The following is a 22,626-nucleotide window of genomic DNA, read 5'->3' on the forward strand; positions in this document are numbered from 1 at the left end:
ATTAGAAAGGAAGAAAATCAAAGAATCTCTCTATTTGAGTGTGTGTGTGTGCATGTGTGTGTGTGTGTATGTATATGTGTGTATGTGTGTGCATGTGTGTATGTGTGTGTATGTGTATGTATGTGCGTGTGTGTGTGTGTGTGTGTGTGTGTGTGTATGTGTGTGTGAACAAGTACAGAGCCCCACAGTCAGAGAGCGAGAGAGTGCAGAGAGCGAGAGACCTCGCAACACTCAGATCCAAAAGGGAAGCGTCCATCAAATTCCTTCCCTTAGGATTTGGGAAATCCTGCAAAGGAGGAGGAGGCAGAGAGATGGAGTCCAGAGCAGGGCCCTGTAAATGAGCATGGTCTGCACATACGACTCACAGAGACATGAGGCAACCCACTCTGTGCCTGCGCAGGTTTGCACCAGATGGGGTCCTGGAGCTGAACCCACAAGCTACCTCCAACTGATAACCATTTGCAAAGGAAACTCCTCCAAGAGAGTCTCACATCATAAGGGCAGGCGGCATGCCCCACAGTGGATGGCTAACAAGTACGAACTCAGTGCACCGTTGGTGGTTTCTTGTCTCATAATGCCCTGTCAGGCCCTTTCCTTTACGTTTTTGTTTTAAATATATATTCTTCTCTCTTTCTACCCTACAGATTCTGTGCATATATATATTCTAGTTTCCTGTTTTTGTGGGATTCTTGAGTGTGTTTAAGAGTGAGTCTCTCCTTCTTGTACCTTCTTTTGGATTCTTTTCACTCTGATTGTTTCATCCAATTCCAATATGCTTGTTTTTTGGTTTATATCATTGTGTTTTGTTATACTTTATTTATTATTACCCCTTAGAAGCCTGTTTGTTTCAAATGAGAGACAGACATAGAGGAGGGTAGGTCAGGATGGGAGGGGAGATGAGGGGAGGCACTGTGAAGAGTAGAGAGAGAAAACCATAATCGGGATTTATTGTGTGAGAAAAACCCATTTTCGATCAATGAAAAAATGATGAATCTATAAATAACGTTCTCTTTATCCTATGAATTCTGACAAAGTCATTTTGAAGTTGGCATGTTTCTATGAAAAGTTCTGATTTTGTAAGCTGATGTTATGTGTTGTTTTCCCTAGCTTTAAAACATCTTTTTGATAGCTTTCTAGGCCATCTATATTTATTGACATTAGGTCCTTAATTATCTCCACTGAGTCACGTGAGGATAACTAACTACCAGCCTCTTGAGTTGCCCACATGGTCTGTTCCTTTCTTCCCTTCCAACCTCAGCTTGTGATCCCCACACTCCAACTGGCAGTGTGGTTCTTCTTAAAATTCCCTGAGCTCTTTTCTTGTTCCAGGGACAAGGAGCTTTTCTGCCCTTGGCCAGGAATGCTATCCTCCACTGTCCCATGGCTGCACTCCCTACTCCTATGAGCCTGGCTTACATGGTACCTCTACAGGGCGTTTCCAATAAGCACTTCACTGTGCTGGCATCACCGATCACACACCACAAGAGAGAACAGACTCCTGTCTTCTGTTGTGTCCGATCGTTCACTGTGTGGCTCCTCTGTAAGAAGGGAAGGGCCAGAGAAAAGGAACTCCGGTTCATTTGTTGCTTGTTCCCTATAAATGGCGCGCAGAGGGTACTTAATGCAAATTTTGAGAAATAAATTATGATAGCAGTTATATGTGTAATCTCTTGAATCGCCCACAAGGACAAAACCATTTCAATGTGGTCGGTTTTCTTCCTGTTGGCCGAACAGTTCTCCTTTCTGCTCTCTGTGGGCGTTCTGTTTTTCAGCGTGTAAAAAAAGGAACACTCTTCCCCCAGGCTGTGCTCACAAGGCCGTCCTTCTCAGAGCTTTATGAGAAGGACTCTTCTTCACCTGCCTCTCACCCTACAATGAACCTTTAGACTTCTAGATCACAAAGAAGCACTAAATGCTCCCTTTCCTGAAGTCGACCGAGGATAAGAATTCTGAGACATAGAGATGGAACTGACAAAAGTGGGAAATACTCCTAACATAAACCCTGCTCATCAAGAAAGCTGCCCGAAAGCTGCTGGAGCAGTGGATCATGGGGGCAGCTCCAAGAATAGAAGCAAGGTCTTGTCTCCTCCTGGCTGAGTAAACAGTACAGAGAGCACTTGGAGGTACTAACCCCTGAGGAACGTTAAATGACCCTGACGAAGAACATGAGGTCTCCATGCACAAGAATGCCGGGAAGACGTTCTGATATCCGTTTGGCTTCAGGTGCCACTGATGATGATGCTAAATATGGGCCCAGGCCAGCATGTCTTCTCTGTACCAGCAGATGTGGGCATTGAAAGGTCAGCAAGAAAGATTGGTGGCTGAACATCTAATGCACATTCACCTGACAAAGAATGATATACGTGTTACCAGACAGATGGGTAATGATTAAAGTCAGTCAGAGAGAAAGAAATTAGTTGAGGGTAAACAAGAACCAGTTTCTAGAGCAAGGTAATGGGAAACGGAAGAAAATCTATCTGCCCTGGCTCAGTTTCATCATCTATCTCTGGGGGAAAGGAGCTGGTCTGGAATTAAGCCACCCAAAGATGGGTAATTGCTAGAAGAGAAACCATTCGTACTGCATTAAGGAATACTGTGATAAAAATCACATAGAGGGACTGGGCTAAGAAGGCAGCTAAACAAAACAAAACAGGAAAGTTATGTGGGAATAATAATAGCTTATGATCAAATAATTCTCCATTAGACAAAGTTGACCAAAGAAGAGATATATTGCTTTTGAAACAGAATAAAATTGACAAGAGGCAAAATAAGAAATAAAGAGCTAAAGTCAAGTCATGTGAAGAATATGATAAAGTTTACTTTGGTGAAGATAGTTGGGATTTAGCTTTATGCAGTTCTGTGGAATACATAGTTTAAAAAAAAATGCTGCTTTGAAACTCCAGGTTCTAAATAAATTATTAAAACTACATCTTTAAATGTGTGGTTGAGAAGCAGAGGAAAGAAAGCATTAGAAACCAGCAAAGGAAAAAATTATAAAAAAAAAATAGTGAAAATATTGGAACAATATCAAATATAGAAATGGAAGTTCTTAAGAGACAAATGCAGGTATCAGAATCATAAGACCGTGGGTTGTGGCTGGTGGGGTAGACCTGAAGGCCCTGGACTCATTCTATGTAGTGGATGGAGCCCAGCCCACAGAGAAGCTGAGACTTCAGTAAAAGGCAAAGCTAGAGAAAGTTGTAAGAATTATTTTCCCTCCTGTATCTTCATGTGGGTGAAAGCTAGATGTGGTAGTTAAACAAGGTAAGCAAAATACAAAATTGTGTTTTATATTTATGCCAATAACCACTTGGGACTGTAGTATGTTTTCTGGCTGACCTCGTGGGGCATGCACATCTAACCTTAACAATTCCCAGTCATTGGCAGCTCTGGGTCGTAAACCTCACTGAGAATTACTCTAAGCCTTGCCTAAAGTCATGATCCTTCCTTGAAGGAAGGCCAAACATAGTACCAAGCTGGTACAAGAATGTAATGATTGGCCATGTTCTGTCAGTTCTGGAAAACTCTGAAGGTCCATTTGGCTGTTGTGGTTTGGATCTGAACATATACAGAAGCACATATGCTAAACTCTTAGTCTCGTTGTAACAGTGTTAAAGGGTGATTAGATTAGATTAGATTAGATTAGATTAGATTAGATTAGATTAGATTAGATTAGAAAGGCTCTGATCTCGACAATGAACTAACCTTTCTATGGATTCATAACTTAATGGGCTCTGGGTAGGTGGTAGAAACTATAGGCAAGTGGCTCTACTTGAAGACAGTTAGCCAGTAGGGGTTATATTCCTGAAGTGTATGCTTGTTCCTAGTTCTTCTTTCTCATTCTCTTTTACTGCTTCCTGACTGCCATACACAAACAATTCTGTTCTGTGACATGCCCCACACCACGATGTTCTTCTGATCTACAGGCCTAGACATAAAATAATGAACTGACCACAGAAACCCCCAAAACTGTTAACAAGAATAAATCCTTTCTCCCCCTTTAAAGTGATTTTCTGATACATTTTTTTTTTGCGTCTGATACTCTGACACTAGCAGTAGAACCCTCAGTATGCCTCTGTTACAATTACTATGTGGTCCAGCTTCTCCCTCTGCCTAGTGCTGCCTTCTCTTCCAAACAGGTCTCTCTCCCACAAGCATCCCCTTCCATAAAACTTTCCCTCTTCTATGCTCTAAACACAATGTGTCCCAACTCTCTTGTGCCCTCACACAGAATTTAATCTCCAAAATTACATGTTAATTAAGTTAGAAGGGTGAGATTTAATCCATGATGGTATTAGAAGTGATGTCTTTGGAGAGTAAGCAGGTTGACTGAAGGTCATTCATAGGCTGGAGCCCTTAAAGCTGAATCCTGATGACTTTGAAACAAGACTAAGAGAAAGCAGACAGACACATATATATGTGTGTTCCCAGTATTTTGTCATGTGACATTCTATATGGCCCAGTACTTATGACAGTGTGAACGCTGTCACTAAAAGAGGTCCCTAGACCTAAGAACTCCAGAATCATGAGTCAAAATAAGTATCTTTTCTTTATAATGATTTTCCCCTAGGTTGTAGTAATAAAAAGTAACGATACACCATCCCTACTCATAGGAATCCTAGGTGAAGACAATATCATCTATGTAGACATATAGAAGAGACATATTTAAGCATTAAAGTGTTTAATGCATAAGTATCTATAAACAACTGTACAAAAAATAGTCTTTTTGCAATTTCAACTTCTACTGATCAAAGGGGGGTTATGAAATTCAAGATCTTTTTTATACGTATTAAAATGTACGCCATTTTTGGTTTATACCTACTCTTATGTAACTAGAGACACTGTTTTTAAGACTTATGTATTTACACTGTGTGTACATGAGTGCTGATCTTCATGTATGTATGGGCACCACATGTGTGTCTGGTACACTTGGATGACAGAAGGGTATATTGGAACCCTTGGATCTGGAGTTGCAGATGGAGGTCTTGGATCATGGAGTTGTGAGACACCATGTTGGTGCTGAGAACTGAACCTGGGTCATCTGCAAGAGCAGTAAATGCTCTTAACCTCTGAACATTTCTCCAGCCCAGAGATAATCTAAGTATGTCATAGAATTGAATCATCTCATCACACCATAACTTAGTTCATGTATTCATTAATCAACACTCCTTATTCTCAAGTTTCATAGTAACTTCTTAGCCTGATTAACTGTCCTCAGTATTCTTTTAAAGCTATGTTTTGTCTTGGTCTCACATCTACCTATAAAGAACTGAGCCAAAAGCTACCCATAGTTCTTCATTTCTTGCAAAATAGAACCAAAACTCCCCTTGCTAAATGACTCCAAAACATGCTTCTAACACCCCACAACCTCTTCCTGGTATCATATTACTTGACTGCATTCACCTTCCCAAACTCCGACATGTTTAAGGTTCATTTGTTCATGTGTTTTAGAACCATAGCTTGCAATTAATTAAAAACAATGCTTTGAGATTCTATCTTGCTACAGTCAAAATAACTATTCTCAAGAAAAAAAAATAACAGTAAACCCTGGCAATGATGTGGAGGAACTAGAAGTCTAATTCGCTGCTGGTAGGAGCTCATACTGATGTAGCCATTAGTGCAAGTCGTATAGAGCCACTGTCAATGACCTCAACCACAGAAGAGTTTCCTTGCCACACCAACCCTGTGTGGTCCATGCTACCTGTACTTGGCCAATCACTGGTTTCTTTCCATTGCTACAAAAAATTTTTTCATTCTTAAATGGTTTTATAAAGGTCATTTTCTCAGTGCTTTAGTATGATTACCTTACAGTTGTGTAGTCTCTGTAATATGTGGGTGGGAGACTTGACAACTAGATCTTTCGGCATAACAACTGTGTTGAGGTAAACACTTCAAGCCCAATATCTGGGATTATTTTTCTGATTTTATAGATGAAAGAAAGAAGCTCAGAGAAATCAAATCACTTTCCCAGCATCGGAAAGAATAAGTATCCACCCAGAGTCTGAGGCAGACAGTGAGAACTCCAGCATCGATGCTTTTAAGGTCTGTAAACACTTCGCTGGACATAGAATGTGCTAGATATTTTCATATGGATAAATATTTCGATGTGCGAATAAATTAAATGCCAGAAGCATTCAGAAATAACTCTGAGTCCTCCAGAAAAGCCAGAAGTTGTGAAGACCACAAACAATTCAGGTGAGTGAATAGAGGTAACGGTTCTGTGTGTGCACACATACTCACATACACACCCATACTTGTGTACATACACTCATGTGTACAAAGACACACACACACACACACAGAGAAATAGAGCATTTGTGCACATACTTTAAAATTCATTAAGTTGTTGCTCTATACCAAAATGATACATGAGGCCATAAGGAAGAATAATTAAATTGAGATAAATAGTAAAAATCCATTATCTTTGTTCATCATAAGTATATTAGTGGGATTTGAAGCATCTCATTGAGGAATATTTGGCCATGTACATCCTTCTTCTAGAAAATTCCTATGTATAGGATAAAGAAGCGATACTGATTATCTTCTGCTCCTGACTTAATGTCCGAGCCTTGCCTTGCCCATACTCCTGTTTATCCAAATACGAGTTGCTCCCCAGAATATCAGCTTCTGTGGATGGGTCCTGCTGTGGTTTGCGTCTGGATTATCCCCATCAAGATGCATGTGACGCTTACTCCCTAATGTTTCCCTCATGTCTCATGCAGCCGAGATCACCCCCATCGAGCGGTCATCCTAGCATTATGGATACAAAGCTAACCTTTTTCAAGAATTCAAAGTTAGATCCATTTTAAATTGAATTCCACATCAAAATAAATAAAATAAATCATTTTCTCTTTGGCAAATGATAACAAACAAAATAATTAATCTGATGTCTATACAGCTCATATTCAGATGTGTTTTTTTATTTGAGAACGACTGTCAATCAATTAGCAGTGAGGTAAACAGCTTATTTTCTAAAGCAACCTGTAAAACCTTGCCCGTTGTAAAAGTATTAACTAATCAAACCCCTGCTGTTTCTACATTCCTCTTTGATTTTTAGTAAGGGGGGACTACTGTCTAGTTATATATACAATTACATCAACATAATTATCTAAAGGGGAGCCTCGAGTACACAGGAAAGATGTCTAGCTGAATATAACTGAAATTTAAGGTTGGGATCTGAGAATAAAATTAAGAAAAATCTAATTTACATAATCTAATAAAACTTAATTGATTAATTGAATTGTCCTTTTTCAGAAGCATCCACCATGTGATGGGGTCAATGAGACCTCACATTCAGTGATATGAAAATACCATTACTGTAAATATTATTCTAACACCAGAAGGTAAATGGTGGCTAAATGAAGGCCAGCATTCCCAGGAAAGATGAGGGAACAAGAGATAGGCGACCATAGTAATGAACAGTCTTTAGATACTCAAATGCAACAGAGCACCTACAGCTTTGTCTAAGCAACAAGGCCATCTGGTCTACCTAGCAAGCCAAACCATGCAGTATAAAATGATGCATGAAAAGCAAATCATTTATTACCTGTCAGTATCATCCAATTACCACTGCTTCTTTTGATTTCAAGTTCATCTAGAAATCTTCTGGCTTCCTTTTGGCTCTGTCAAAGTTATCTCGTTTGTAACAGAGAGCATAGATGCTCCTGTTAGCCTAAATTTCTCTTCTCATCATATATTATAAATTTTTTCTAAAACGTACTCTATAATTATTAATTAACATAAATTCCTTTGTTGAAGGGTATTTCAATAAAGAGTGATAAAGCTAAGTATCTAAGCACCGTGCCAGGGCACCAGGGAACCCACAAGTGCCTGCCTCATTGAGTTTGAATTGCTTTGGTGAGAGGAGAAAGGTTATAATTTTCTGTGTTTTGGTCATCCTAGACTACATGCATAAACAACTGGACAAATAATTTGTGTATAAGAAAGAAGAACAGCATACTCTGCTCTCAGATGACAATTGGGAACAAATATGAGGGGGCATTAATGAAGTTGTTTCATATATTTACATCAAAACCACATCGAGACTCTTATTTTCTTTTACGAGTAAAATGCCCTCTAACTTTAAGCATGTGCATCTCTAAGTGTAGGCACATTTGGAAATATGATTATTCACCGAACATAGTCATATGAGAGCATTTCTTGGGAGTTTCTTTGTAAGTTAATAAATGCTTACTATGGGAGATTTGTGTGGACTTCCTCGTTTTACTTTTAAATATTTCAGCGTGATCTCTGCTATAAGCAAAGCAGAAAGTAAAGCAACCGAAGAGGCCAACGATGCAGCTGCACATCTCATGTGTCAGCAGTCAGCCTGACAGGCCTGCAAGGCATCCTCCCTTTTCACTTAATGCATATGAATTCTCTGTCACTGCTTCAGCCACCTCATGAACTGCTGACCCATTATCATTCTTTCTTCCTCTCACCCCCCAAGTGTCTGTCTATCTATCTGTCTGCATCCCTGTCTGTCTATATGAAGCACCGTCTGTTCAATCAAGGAACAAGGGATGGTAACTATTGGTTACTAGAAGATTTGCAGTTTGAGAAGACAAGGTGAAAAAAACACAGGTTTTGATGCTGAGCTGTCAGAAGAATCAAGGAACTTGGAGAAAACCAATTCATGGGGGGTAAGTATAGCAATTCCTTCTTTCACTTCCCTTACTACCTGCATTCATTACTTTTCTGTTGCTGTGATAAAATTCCACGAACAAAAGCAACTCAGAGAAGAAAATATTTATTTTGGTTTATAGTCCCAGGAACAGAACAATGGGGCCAGGCTATGAAACTTTAAAACCCACTGTAACAGTAACTTTTATTTCCCTGAAGTAATTGTTGTTTGTGAGGCTTACTGCCCCCGTCTGCTAACCTAGGCTTAGTCCTGGAAGCGTCTAGCTCCAGACAATCTAATCTAGGCCTAGAATGTTTTAAACCTCTGAGGCTTGCTGCTGAATATGCTCACCCTTTCTTGATCTTTCTGAACTCTAGCTGGCTGGTCAACTTGGCTGTCCTGCCTCAAAACTCCTCTCCAAGCTGAGTCAATCTGGCTTCTCTCTTGGTGTCTGATTGAACTGCTCTGCTTGGCCTCATACTAACTCTGGCAATCTGTTCTAATTTCTGGCTCCTTTTCACTCTCTGACTCCTTCTGTACTCACCTGTGTCTAGCTTGTTCTCTCTCTGCAACCTGTTTCTGTAAAACTGTCCAAGTAAAACTGCCTCCCCCACCCATCTCCCTCTCTCTCTCTGCATTGCTCTCCTTAAGTAGCTTCCCTTTCCTCTCCTCCTTAGAGTTGGCCATATCCTATTCTGTCAAATCTTTCTTTGATTCATCACTTTGCCTGTCATTCAATTAGACATCAAGTGTGCTTCCATCTACAAACTAACTTTAGCTTCACTGTTTAAGATGTAAGGTTGTGGGCTGGAGAGATGGCTCAGGTGGTTAAGAGCACTAGCTGTTCTCCCAGAGGTCCTGAGTTCAAATCCCAGCAACCACACGGTGGCTCACAACCATCTGTAATGAGATCTTGTGCCCTCTTCTGGTGTGTTTGAAAACAGTTATAGTATACTCACATATAATAAATAAATAAATCTTTTTAAAAAAAGGTTTAAGGTTGTGTGCTAAGGGTGTGTCTGTATTCCAGCCAGAGGGATTAAAGGTGTGTGCTGGGGGGGGGGGGCACACAACACAACTAGAAACAGTTTTTTTTTTCCAGTAAACAACACAATCTCACAGTTCACAGTGTGATCAAATATCCTACACCAGTCCATCCTAAGTAACATATTTCCTCCTGAAAGAGTCTACCTCCTGGGGGTCCATTACCTTCTCAGATCGTACCACCAACTTTGGACCAAGTGATCAAATACATGAGCTTATGGAAGACATTTCTCATTCAAACTCCACACTATCCCTTTTGCTCGAGACTCTTTGGGCACAAACACTGCTTATCAAACACCATTGACCAAGTCCGAAATGTCAAGTACTTTTCCTGGACAGGACAGTAACAGAAAGGGAACTAGCTGCTGTGGTCTGAATGGATGGCAACACTTTTCCCTCCATTAGCACAACCTGAAGAAACAAGAGTTTCTTGTTATCTTTTTGTTATCTAAGGTCTCCAGTATGATTCAGAGTGAGGGAAATCACATGGTAGTTATTAATACGGTTACTGTGTTTAATGCTCAGCACAACTTGGTTGAATATGTCTACCTAGAAAGTTCCTGTGCACTCTGAGGGTATATAAAAGTCTAGAAAAGTTCCTGTGAGTCTCTTACATGACAAAGGCACTTACTCAGTCAAGATTATTTCCAGGAGTCCTTTGTTGAACGACACCGTGACCCAGGAAGTTGAGGCTGTAATGAAGCTGACTATCTGATGGGACTTACCACCACCTCAAATCCCTGTCAAAAATAGTTGGATCCAAACATTACAAATTTATGAGTAGATTTAATGGCCAATGTTCTTGGTAAAGCAGATCAAACTGGCTTTTGGGAATTCATAGTAAAAATTTTTTTGACTAGGTGTAATTTATTTATTAGGATATGTGCTCAAATGGAATGTACTAGATCATTCTTGCTAAAAATATTTTTTTATGGTTGTGTAGCTTCAAACTGTGGCTTTTTAGAACCCTGCAGTGATTTTCAACGTAATACCAAATACAATTAGCTACCTTTTTCCTTCTTTAAAATAAAGCAAATCCACAGGATAAAAACTTATTTTAACATACTTTAAAAAAAATACACAGGGTAAGCCTGTGGTGCTTAAGTCTATATAATATTGCTGAAGTGAGAAGGCAAAGTAGGAAATATTTTTCTTTCTTAACAGAACAGGTACTTTTCAAACAGTCCTATGAAACTGTACAAAACCATGGTGTCACTAGCGCGAAACCATCCATCAAGGATAAGCAACAGTCTCTTGTGAACCTTAAAAAAAAAAAAAAAGACAACACAACTTAATAATTTTTGTCTGGGTTCTACGACTACTTTTCCTTACTCTGCTATGCCCTCCAGGTTAGAAATGCTGGGCAGCTCAGGCTCTATGTGAAGGGCAGAAAATGTCAATAAGGCAAACATTGAGTATGCTGGGGGGTCAGAATGCTTAGGCGACATTTTTAAGAGCAAGCAGTCCTCTTGGCGAAGGTTTAGACTCCATCCTGCTTGATTTTGCAGCACCATTTAACCGGTTGCTACAACCAAACGCTGGCAGCTCATGCCACCCGGGGGGAAATGGTGAGAATGTTGGGAGCTCATCCTTAAGAGCTGGAAGAGCTCACTGAACAAAGCCCTCATGAGCATTGGACCTGAACCAAAGGGAACACGGGTTAGAAGACAGGACCTAGCTCTTGGGTTATACCATCCAGGGAGGGAAGGTGGTGAGAACTCTGGGAAGCCCAAGTGGAATTGCTTGTTTACAGGCTAGGCTAAAACCAGAGGCAACAGCAAAGGCCCCTGGGTACAAGATGTGTTCTCAAAACCCCAAGATAATAGGGGGGCGGGGCAAGGCCGCAGTTAGCACTTCTGGATATTCAGACATAAACATTAACTGTGTAGGTACACCTGGAGGCTGTTTTCCTTTGTTGATTCAATACTGATTTTTTTTTTTCTACTGTGACAGTGTTCCCCTGGGCACTTGCTCACTCATTTTATTCCCTGGACAGAGGAACAATGACACTTGTTTCTGTCTAGTCATCTGCACCTGTGTGAAAGCATTCATTTTATTTCATAGTGGATTCCTAAGACAAACAACAGGGAGAGGGAACGCTCCTTAGGCTCACATGCCAATATGACAACTCCTTCTCATTCATGCCTTCACCCTTTGGGCATACCATTAGTTTACATTCAAGATTCTTATTTCATAGTCCTTCACCATCCCCACCGTGTGAACAATACACAGAAAAGCAAAGAAACCAAGTGGGACTGCAGGGACGGTCCCCTTTGTCCCAATGTGGCACAAGTCTTACCAAGGCAGCCCACACTCCTAGGACGTGTGTTGGCATCTATGTGTGAATCAGGTAAGACCCAGCATAAAAAGTGTGGTCATTCTCTAAAAATTAGAGAGCACTCGATGTTTTTTTTCAGAGGACTGGATTCCCAGCACCCATCTCTCAAAACGGAGCTCAAAAGTCAGTGCTTCTGAGAAGTCTTCCAGAACCACCTTAGACACAAGGCTGCTTACGGTCCACTTCTGTGCACATGCTAATGTGGAATTCAAACGTCTTACTGCAGTGAGATCTTGCACTCAAATTTATATTGCGATAGATCATAACAGATAATCTTGTCTACTTGATTTTAAAGGGCTCTTCACCTATGAACCTCTACTACTGGAAAATTAAACCCAACAGTTTGTTCCTGTGAAGGAGAAAGCATCTGATTAACTCAACAGGAAGCGGACAAGGTTTTGGTTAATATATTTACTTACTGTGGAGAGGACACATACATGTATAGGCATTTGTGGCATGGACCAAGAGAAGCCAGAGGACCGCTTTTGGAAGTCAGTTTTCTCCTTCCACAATGGATCCCAGGGATCGAACTCAGGCTACCAGGCTGTGCAGCAAACACCTTTGCCCACTGCTGCAAACTAGGTTTTACAACGAGCTATTAATTGACTGATGCTTTCATTTTAATCTCAGAGGCAAAAAGGAAGATTTACATGAACGAGAGATACCAGCTAAGGCTTGAAGAAACTAGAGAACGGTTTGATTTTAGGTACTTAAATGAAAACGTATTAAGTGTACGTTAAAGTTAAATTCAGAATTTACAGAATAGATTAAACATCCTTTCAGCAGTGTCAGAAATTATTTCCCTCTAGGTTTCAAAGAAGAAGGAAACATATTTGGTTTTGGTTGTAATCTCAACTAGAATCAAATTAATTTCCATTGTGTGTTAGATTAACATATATTAGAACTAGTAATTAAAAGCGGGCTCACCCCCTAAAGGCACTTACTGCTCAGCGAGACAACCTGAGTTGTATCGATGAGAGCCACATGGCAGAAGGAAAGACTCAATTCTGGAAAAGTTATCCTCTGATCTCCATAAACTCTGGCATGCTCCCCACGTATGTACACACACGCGCGCGCGCGCACACACATGCACACACGAAATAAATACCATAATAAAGACTTTTAAAAAATTCACAGCAATTAATACTAATTAGAAACTAACACTTACATGTATTTTCCCCATCGAAGTCAACAAGGAAACAATGTTTCTTGTTTCTTAAACTATAGGAGTATAGCAATCCAAACTTACACATACCTCCAAAACTTTAGAAATAGCTTAGATTAGGTACTATAATAAGGACTCTTGGGAATTACAATGTAGTTTTTTCCTTGGAGTTTGCAATGATGTTCATTTATGCACCGACACCCAGATGCCCATCCAAACCTCTGGGGCTTCCACAGACCCATCCCTTGGGGGATATTTACTTCACATTGGAATGGTTAGAGCAGCATCTGGACTGGAGCAACCCAGGTCAGCACCAGGACAAAGATATACTGGTGCCGTGGTAAGATTTGATTATGGGTGCTATTCAAGCCCAGCAGCCGAAGATGAATAGGGTTGCATGGGCTTGAATGAATGGAAGCGGACGGCAGCCAGAGACACACTTCGGATTTCTGAGAGGGGCATTTTCAAATGCTTTAGTTAAACAGGTATGCCTACTTTCTTAACTAAAATGGGATCTGCTGGCTCAAGCATCAGTGAGCTCATGGGAGACAAAATGGTCTTCCCTGGACTGCTCCTAAGAAACTTTAGTGCTTCCAGACCACATAATATCACGGAGTTATTTGTAACAATTCTCTGAAAGGGTGATAGAGTTGAGAAATAAGCTGCTCATGGTAAGAACAGTCTCCCAAGAATTATCCCTACAAAATGAGCTGCAAGACTCGGGGGATAGGGGGTGCCAGGCCATTAATGTCACTGATCAAGACCAGCTTTGCTTTTTATGGGAACCGATACTACAATGGTTGATACATGTTATGTTCGGGAAGCCACCCTGCCTGGTCCTCCAAGACACAGTGAATCAAAAGTAGATTTTAATTATCTGTGATTGGGATGTTTCGCTGTTTTTATAGACCCTTGGGGTAAAAGGGACCATGAAGATTCCTGTGTAAGGTCCAACTTTCTCCAAATCTTTTTCATTATCCCATGCTCAAATCAAGCAATTACTGTCAGTTCACAATTAATCTTGTCCCTTGAGGAATGACTAAAGTAAAAAAAAAATCTACCAATCCTAGATTGCTTATGAGTGTCTTTCCTGCTGCTTTGGGGCAGGAGAGACAGACAGACAGACAGACAGACAGACAGACAGACAGACTCTGGCCAAGAATAGTTTGAGCAGAGGCGATGCATTCTACTGTTCTGTTTTTATGTTCTGTGCCTAAAGCATGAAGCCTTCCCAATGACAGAGTGACCAAGAGAGAGTGACACAGGAGGCCAGTACAAAACAGCAGGGACAAGTTTGTGAGGTTGGCAGTCACCCTTTAACCAGAGAAATGGAGCCGGGGACACCTCTGAGGACCACAGGAGGTTCAAAGCCCAGCCTGTGCACCTTCTACCTTAGGAGGCTCAAAGCAGGGCAGTGCACCCCTGACATGGAGACGATACCAGGATGTTTCGCCTTCGAGGTCCAATCAAGATGGTAAACGCTCTTGCTTCACATGCTAACCTTAATCGCATGACCTGAAAAGCATTCTTAGACTACAGACTGCTTCGGGCATTATAACTGTGTGCCCATTGAATGTTAGGTGGGCATTTTAACTGTGTGCCCACTGGATGCTAGGCGGGCATTATAACTGTGTGCCCACTGGATGCTAGGCACTAATGCTAAGCTCATCCTTCTGCAGTCAAGTCATCCTCTCCAGGTGAGGCAACGTCCTCTTGGCCATGAACCTCCAGGAGAGTGATGTGCCTCTCCCCAGGACTTCTCAGAGCATTGCTGCATGAAGAAAAGTACATTGAGCACGGGCTTTATAATGGAAAGACAGCTACAGTGGGGTTCTAGACCCTTCGGCAGAGATGAGAGACAAGGAGAAAGGTAAGAGAGGGATTTGGGAATCTCTTTGCAAATGCACAGGGACACTGAAAACTGAAGGGAAGTTACCTGAGGAAGAGAAAGGTGAGAGTAAATGACAAAGTAAATGTTTGGGTAAAGAGTTCTTTTGAGTTAAAATGCTTATAGCTTTAAATTCCTATCACCAATAAATAAACCTTGCAATAAAATAAGTCTGAGAGGTTTGTTCTCTCTCTCTCTCTCTCTCTCTCTCTCTCTCTCTCTCTGACTCAAAATTATTCTTTTCTGCATTAGAGCGAGGAGTGTGGTGGGACCTGGCTGGATGGATGCAAAGTCAGAACTGTGGAGAGAGGAGAAAGAGTGAGAACCATGTTGATTATAGAGAATACCCACAAAGACTTTATCAACATGGGGAGATATGAGGGGACGGGGAGGGGAAAGAACGAAACAAATAGAAGGCAACTTAAAAATTTAGGGACAACATGGAAAGTGGGAAATGGCTGAGCAGCAAGCTTGGAAAAACTAGAAATAGTGACAATGGCGGCCACACCAGGAGAAGAGAGCCACATAAATGTTGACCCTGCACACCTGATGTATTACTGCCTCTACTGTGAATCTGCACAGCTCTGGTCACTTCCTGAGAAGCACGGCGGGCACTGAGGCACACGGAAAAGACAAGGCCTGCTGTCAGGAGCTTACCGACAGGAGAGGGATCTGGACAAGCTCGGAAGGTGTACTGTGTGGCATCAGTTAAATGCAGATGGTGGGGGTGAAAAGTAGTACACCTCTCCCCTCTGAATCACAGAGATATTTCCACACACTGACACCTGGGTTTCAAGATATGATTCTTTTGTACAGAAAGTACACGTCTTTACACTTCATGCTGTTGGGATTTTTCTCTCACCTGATTCATAGAAGGTAGATGAATTTACCTACGGAGACAAGATTTCACTATGCAGCCAAGGGCGGCTTAAATCAACAATCCTCCTGCCTCAGCCTCCAGAGGGCTGTGATTGATTCTAAGTGTGTGTTAGTATCCTGGCTCAGTATTTTAATTGAATAAAGGCAAAAATAAAAATATATATGCAATAATATATTTGCAATTATATACTCATCATCATCATCATAATAATAGTGTGTGTTTGCAATATACATATAATTGCAAAACATTTAAGCAGGAGATTTTGAGAGATTTCCCAGACAGCTTCTACCTGAATATTTATGCTCTGAGATCTTCAGAAGAAAGAGACAAGGGAATGAGCAGGCTTATGATTGGATTCTAAGGTTTTTCTGGTCCTTGTGTTAGGCTCAGGAACTCAGATCTACTTCATCCATGAAAATACAATTCAGCACACAGAAAATGGCAACTCAGCGCTAAGAACTGGGAGGTCTCTGCCAACCCAGACTTGGCAAATGCGGAAAAGAACCAGCAGCAGGATTTAAAGAACCTTCTGACTCTTCTCATGGTGAACTTGGACTCAGTACTATGCTAGCCACGTCCCCGGAGCTTCTGTCTGTCCCAGAATCAGGCAACGACTGAAAATTCTCAAATCGCATTACATAAGATACTTTCTCAATCTCAGATGCACAAAAATTTCCTCATTTTTCTGGCTACCCACAGCTTAAAAATCTACGGCGTCTCATGGGGCCTTTAAAGAAACATGGTTTCTGTGCAGACAACGGAAAATTAGCAGACTTGTGCGGGAGGCTGAACTGTGGAGGGAACCTAGCTGAAAACAGAAAAATCAATGAAGCCAGACAGACCAAACATCGAGTGTCATTTTTAAAGTAACACTCGCTAATGGTGCTGTTAGGTAAGTAAACTGTTACCCGATGCTGATTTCCTCTTAAGTCCAAAGTGCTAAATCAGTTGACCCAACAAGCAATTATTAAGTTCAGGCTGCTCAGAAAAATGTGAGGGGCCGAACCCTGTGCTCTGCAAACCCATACATGGGTGTGGGCATGTGCACATGCACATAGTGTGTCTAAGTACACGCGGTACATGCGTGTTTGTATACGTGCCCATGCATGTGGAAGCCAGCATACAGTCTCCGGTACTGTGCCTCAGAAGCCATACTGGGTCTCTTACTGGTCTGATATTGTGGCTGGATGAGTAGGCTCAGAGATCTCCATGTCTCTTCCTCCACTGCACGAAGGTTACAAGTGCAAACCACCACACACAGTTCGGTTTTGGTTGGTTTGGTTTGGTTTTTATTATTTGTTTGTTTTGTTTTGTTTGGGTGTTTGTTTTGTTTTCTAACATGGGTCCCCGGGGTTTGATTGTAGGCCTCAAGTGTGCATGGTAAATCCCTGAACAAAGGTTATATCCCCTAAAAACTCACGACATGACATTTGGGCACTAAAGAGGTAGGTGACGTTAAATGCGTCTGTTAGAGAATGTTGACTGATATAGTGACTCTCTCAGTAGGAAGAGGGAACCGAGATGCAGACTGGCCCAGGGGAAGAGAATATAACAGTATAAAGGCAGCCTTGTTGAAACCAGAGACACGGGCTTCAAAAGAAACCATCCAATCCATGAGAAAATAAAATTTCTGTAGTGTTGGCAGCATTAGAAGACAAACACAGAAACCTTGGGCATCATGTAGCTCAGTGATGGCGAGCCCTGAGGTCCTGGGGTCTGTCCCAAGTACCAGCTAAAGGAAGACCTCTTCTATAAAGAGCCCTCATTAAGCAAACAAACAAACAAGCACCAAGTCTGAAGTAGGACCCACATTTCTTCCGTGCTAAGTACATCCCGCACCATACTCGCAACCCCCAGTACATCCCGCATCATACTCACAACCCCGACAGGAAAGGCCAACACAGCCAGCGTCCAGTCCCGGAGAGAAATGAGCTTCCTGAGCTGTCGTTCTTGCTCCTGGTTCCCGCTGCCTCTGGTCAGAAGACTGGAGAGATCAGTCAGCACACAGATGCCGAAGAATACAGCCTGGATAACCTACAAGGAGACAGTCACCCGAATGGGTCAGTAAGAGCTATGGTGCCCAAAATGTTGGTTTGCGCTGTTGCTTTCTATCGTAATTCTAAATACTTGCCCTGGTTGCCTCATGGACAAGGAGATCCTCACAAACACCAAGTGACGTGATGTAGCCTTGCCCCCCAACTTATCCCTGATTGGTTGATAAAGACTCTGTACAGCCTGTAGCTGAGCAGAAGGGAGGTGGGCGGGGTTTCAGTTCCTGGGCGTGGTGTTTGAGGCGGGACAATGAGAGAGGGAAACAGGTGGAGAGAATAGATGACACCATGGGTTAGGTGAATCGAGAAGACATGCCCAAAAGCACTGACAAGCTGTAGTTAAGTGTGGCCAGATAGATTGCGACAAGTTATAATTTGAGATTAGTGTAGATAGAGTAGATACTAACCGCTTATGAAGTCCTGTCCAGCTCTAGTGCTATTGAGGATTACTATAATGTTTTGTGTCTTTTATCTGGGAAATGAATGATCTAAGGCGGGGTAGAAACCTCCGATTGAAATTAAACATTTACTACAACATTGTACTAGAAGACAAAGCCAGCTGGATGTCTGCATTATGACACCTGAAGAGAATATGTCCCAAGCCTATTTACAGAGCTCACGCTATAAAGGAAGCTCTCATTTTAGACAAACGTGAGTAGTCGTCTTTTTTAAAAAAATGCTACTCCCATCCCCTCTCTCCAAGGCTGAGGGATCATCAAAGAAGATGGGCTGGGAAGATTGTCAGTCAGAGATGGGGGAGGAACGAGGTAAAGCATTGCCTTCCATTCCGGACAGCCCTACTGACTCCTGCAAACACCTTCACAAGATCATGCCAGTCAGAAATCCGGCATAGATGGGGGAGGGGCTCATAAAGTCATGCCCTTAGCTAAAGCAGTTGAGTGGATGGCCACACATCCCTGCACACACAGGCAGCAGTGACTGAAGGGTTGCGGTGGTTTGAATGTCAAGAGCCTCATGGGCTCATATGTTTGAATGCCTGGTCCGAAATTGGTGGCGCTTTTTGGGAAAGATTAGGGGGTGTGGCCTTGTTGGAAAAGCTATATCTCTGGAGATGAGCTCACAGCATTCCTAAGGAGTTCTCTCTCTCTATGTCCCTCTGTGTGTGTGTGTCTCTCTCTTTGTCTCTGTCTCTCTGTGTCTCTCTGTCCCTATCTCTGTTTGTCTGTCTCTCTGCCCGTGTCTCTCTGTCTCTATCTGTCTCTCTGTCTCTCTGTCTGTCTCTCTCTCTCCCTCTCTCTCTGCACATTGTGTTTGGGAATCACTGGACAAACTCATTGAAAAATATAAGCAAGCCGGATGGAGTGCTTTTTTTTACAGGTTACCTTCATCGTGGTACTTAGTCATAGCACTGCAAAAGTCACTAAGACAGTGAGTTCTAAAAAGTTGGGAGAGGGATGGGGAGGAGTCGGAGAGGGCATGAGGGCACACACAGTCAAAATACCTAAATGCAATTCTCAGAGATAAGATTTTAAATGACACTACCTTAAAAGACCTGCCTTTGGTCTGCCAAAACAGGGAAATTGAATAAATGATTCAAAATGAAAAGAAAACAAAAACAACAAAACAAAGCAAGGAACCCCACTGTTTCCATTTTTATTCTTCTTGGGACATTCTCTCTCTCTCTCTCTCTCTCTCTCTCTCTCTCTCTCTCTCTCTCTCGCACGCACGCACGCACGCACGCACGCGCACACACACACACACACACACACACACACCTACATAGACTCAATAGAGAGAACGTTAATTATCTAACTGAGGCATGCATTAATTTACAGTTCACCTCTGCTGTTTCTACTCGCTGGTGAGGTCTAGCAAATGTGGGGAGACTGTGTGCTCTAATCCCTTAGACTTGGGTATTTGTCTGCCACGGGAGTGATAGAAAGCTGGCCATGAAGAACTCAATGGAGCACAAAAATCCACCCTGATTCAGAACAAATTTCTACTGTAAAGGCTGAATTAAATGGCTACCTTAGGTCATTAGTACTTACGAAATCAAATCTTTCCAAAGTGCGATAGAGATGCTGTGACCATTGTCTCCTACAGTTAACCAGTTTTACGTTCCCAAATCGATTACGAGTGCAATCGTTCACAACAGCCACACTTTCCTTGGACCAGAGCATGGTGGTGAGAACCATGAAGTAGAACAAACCAATAATTTGTCAGTTTCCTGAAGTAGGGTCGACGTTGTGTATGCTGAGTGCAACCAGGCAGCATACCAAGGCATAGCTAAACGAAACTTCAGACAGGGAGGAAATACATCCCCTGGGATCTGATCTTACCTACTAACCACCAAAGATAGATTCAGAAATCTGACTTCTTCAGGTAGCAGTAATTTGCTAATGGCTTATTTTTTAAAGGAAACCATTCTCCTCACTTTATAGACTATAGCAAATACTTGAGAGAATGGAAGGCGTTTCTGCAGTGGGAAGACAGCTCCTAGAAACATCTGGTTCCAGCTGTGAGCTCAGCCTCGTAGCACAAATGTTGTTAGTAGCTCAGGCTTTGGGGAGCTCCCTCAAACCCTGCTATTACTAGTCAACCAAAGCCATGGTCATGCTCCAGTTTTCCTCAGAATTTAAACTGGTTTTAGTCTTCTACAACTTGGAATCTATTGTCCTTTTATAAATAGCCAGAGTGGGAGCTTGGAAGGCTACCACACGTGGGAGTAAAGCAGAAGTGTGGCAAGGCACCAGGGTCTGACCACCAGAGATAAATGACTCAGAGAACGACTCCACGCTTAGGAAATTTCTCAAGTCATATCAGGAGACTTAAGATGTTTGGATCTCTCTGTCAGCTCTGTGTCAGCCCTCATGGGCTGTGAGACATCGGTGACCACATCAGGGAATGCTATTCTCTGTGACTGTTTGTCAGCATCCAGTGTCCTGTATGACCAATGCCTAGAAGGAATCTAATGAAGGCCATGATGAGATAGCATTTCTCACTAAAATACAGATACAAATGATTATAAGAACCAAAAAACTCATTGTGGGAACACAACTCAGACAAAGTTGTGAGGAATATCGGATATTTAACAGTGGAGAGAGTGCTGTGCTCTCTTTACTTGGTGACTCAGTTTCCCTACAGCAGTGATTCTCAACTTGTGGGTCGAGACCCCATTGGGAGTCAATGACCCTTTCACAGGGGTCACCTAAAACCACCAAAAAGCACAGACAGTTACACTATGACTCATAACAATAGCAAAATTACAGTTATGAAGCAACATGAAACACAATTTTATGATTGGGGGTCACTGGTCCACAGCATTAGAAAGGTGAAGAGCCACTACCCCACAGACACCTTGGCATAAGTCAGTTTCAGCATTCTCTATTTTACCAGAATTGAGCAATCCACATCATTTTTTGTTTTTTTGTTTTTGTTTTTTTTTAATAGTGGACTGAATAAACTGTGCTAGACTTATACAACCAAACTCTCATCTTATAACAAAAAGTTTTCAATCTTTGCAACAAAATTGAACTAGAAACAGAGACAAGAAATCACATATTTCGACACTGTTAAAATAAATCACGAAAGACACAAATATAAGGATGTGTGCACGTGCAGTAAAGCAGGAAGAAACACATGGGGATTGATAACACTGAACTTGGACCGGAGGGATGGCTTGGTGTTGAGACAATTTGCTGCTCTTCCAGAGGACCTGATTCGGTCCCTGGCATCTACTGAGAGACTCACAACGGCGCGTCGCTCATCAGTTTCTGGTGATCCAACGCCGTCTCGTGTCTTTGTGAGCACACACATGTGTACACTCAAACGGGCACACAGAAATACACATAAATAACAATAAAACTACATCTATTCAAGTAGCTCTGGAAAAGAAGAGGCTGTAAGAGGAAGGCAGGAGCTTCAACTATGTTGACAATATTTACCTTTTAAAACTGATTATGGAGTACATTGAAACTATATTATTTTTTTTACTGTATTTCAGTTCATCTTTTTAGTATCCTATGCTAATCTTTCAACTTTTTCCTTTTAACTCAACCCCCTTTAGTTTTAAGAGCCTGGTAATTGGGACAGGTCTGGGTGAGCTCAAGAAGTATTACACTATATGCACAAAATCCTACAGGATCATTTTTCTATAGAAAAAGAAAATAGAAATTTAGCTTGGTGCCAATGAAGTGCAAGCATGTGGAAATCACTCATGCATATTATGTAACCCAAGAAGTGAGGAAACTCACCCAGTGGACGGACGTAAGAAAAAGGGTCTCATGTAGCTTTCTACCTACTTCCCACCGAGGGATTCACTACTGCTCTTCAGTTAAAAGCTCTAGGAGGTAGTCAGTGGTACCCTTGCTGCCTTGAATTGACGAAGTAACACAAAATATTTGGTTTTTCATGTAAATATGAGTCAGTTTTCTTCAGATACAGATGTGAAGGCTTCTGTAACTATTAGTTACATAGATGAAGCATACCTTATTCATATGAGAAATTCTTATTCAGAATGAGAGAAATCTGAGCGTCAACATAGCACCATGGGTAGTAGTAATGTTGTACTTTTGATTTTATATGCTGGGTCAATGTCAAACACGCAGCATCCCCGAAGGGAAAAGACAATCTAAAACCTGTGATACATAGACCACGTTTTATGAACCAGTCAATTA

At 41.7% G+C, this 22,626-nt stretch overlaps 1 protein-coding gene across 10 annotated transcripts in view; it reads right to left on the reverse strand.

Moving 5' to 3' along the window:
• Positions 1-22,626, reverse strand: part of Aig1 (androgen-induced 1) — a 230,092-nt gene that overhangs the window by 173,347 nt on the left and 34,119 nt on the right. For all 10 annotated transcript variants that reach the window (XR_015682817.1, XR_015682821.1, XM_087651502.1 and 7 more), the window contains exon 2: positions 17,817-17,972. Coding sequence is in view for 8 of the 10 variants with exons in the window: in XM_087651502.1 (XP_087507628.1) it covers positions 17,817-17,972 (156 nt within the window). In the remaining 2 variants the exon portion in view is untranslated. The remainder of the gene's footprint in view (positions 1-17,816; positions 17,973-22,626) is intronic.

This window comes from Rattus norvegicus, chromosome 1 (genome assembly GCF_021556685.1).
Source record: "Rattus norvegicus strain SHRSP/BbbUtx chromosome 1, alternate assembly SHRSP_T2T, whole genome shotgun sequence".
Classification (NCBI taxonomy): Eukaryota; Metazoa; Chordata; class Mammalia; order Rodentia; family Muridae; genus Rattus; species Rattus norvegicus.